The sequence below is a fragment of the Myotis brandtii genome, unplaced genomic scaffold, assembly GCF_000412655.1.
Source record: "Myotis brandtii unplaced genomic scaffold, ASM41265v1 scaffold157, whole genome shotgun sequence".
NCBI classification, from domain to species: domain Eukaryota; kingdom Metazoa; phylum Chordata; class Mammalia; order Chiroptera; family Vespertilionidae; genus Myotis; species Myotis brandtii.
The window spans coordinates 5,322,010-5,322,388 of record NW_005355708.1 but is presented as its reverse complement, the minus strand read 5'-3'; the positions used below and the strand labels follow the sequence as shown (position 1 = coordinate 5,322,388).

General features: G+C 70.7%; 1 protein-coding gene across 3 annotated transcripts in view; it reads right to left on the bottom strand.

The window, feature by feature from the left end:
* Nucleotides 1–373, bottom strand: part of CACNB1 (calcium channel, voltage-dependent, beta 1 subunit) — a 17,373-nt gene extending 17,000 nt beyond the window's left edge. For all 3 annotated transcript variants that reach the window (XM_014536174.1, XM_005861903.2, XM_005861904.2), the window contains exon 1: nt 275–373. In XM_014536174.1, the coding sequence (XP_014391660.1) occupies nt 275–361 (87 nt within the window). In that variant the 5' untranslated portion in view covers nt 362–373. The remainder of the gene's footprint in view (nt 1–274) is intronic.
* Between the last annotated feature and the right edge of the window lie 6 nt (nt 374–379).

Sequence of the window (379 nt, the reverse complement as noted above, 5' to 3'; positions counted from 1 at the left end):
CCAGCCTCCCTCCACCCCGGGATCCCCCCGCCGGCACCCCCACTCTCAACCCACTGGAACCTGTCCCCGAGCGGCAGGGACACGAGGAAGCGAGGATGACAGGCGCTCCGCCTGCCTCCTCCGGCTCCGCAAAACCGCAGCCCCATTCCGGGCCAAGCGCCCATCCATCATGAACCCGCAGGGACTGGGGGCGAGCAGGCGCCCCGCTCCCCTCCGCGCCGAGCTGATAGCCCCTGCCTCCCCACGGTCCCTCCGGCCAGCCTCTGCGCCTCACCTGTGGTGGGCTGGGGTCGAAGACCTCCATGGGGATCTCCTGGGAGGGTGGGTAAGGGCCCCGCGACATGCTGGTCTTCTGGACCATGGAGAGGAGCCAGCCCTC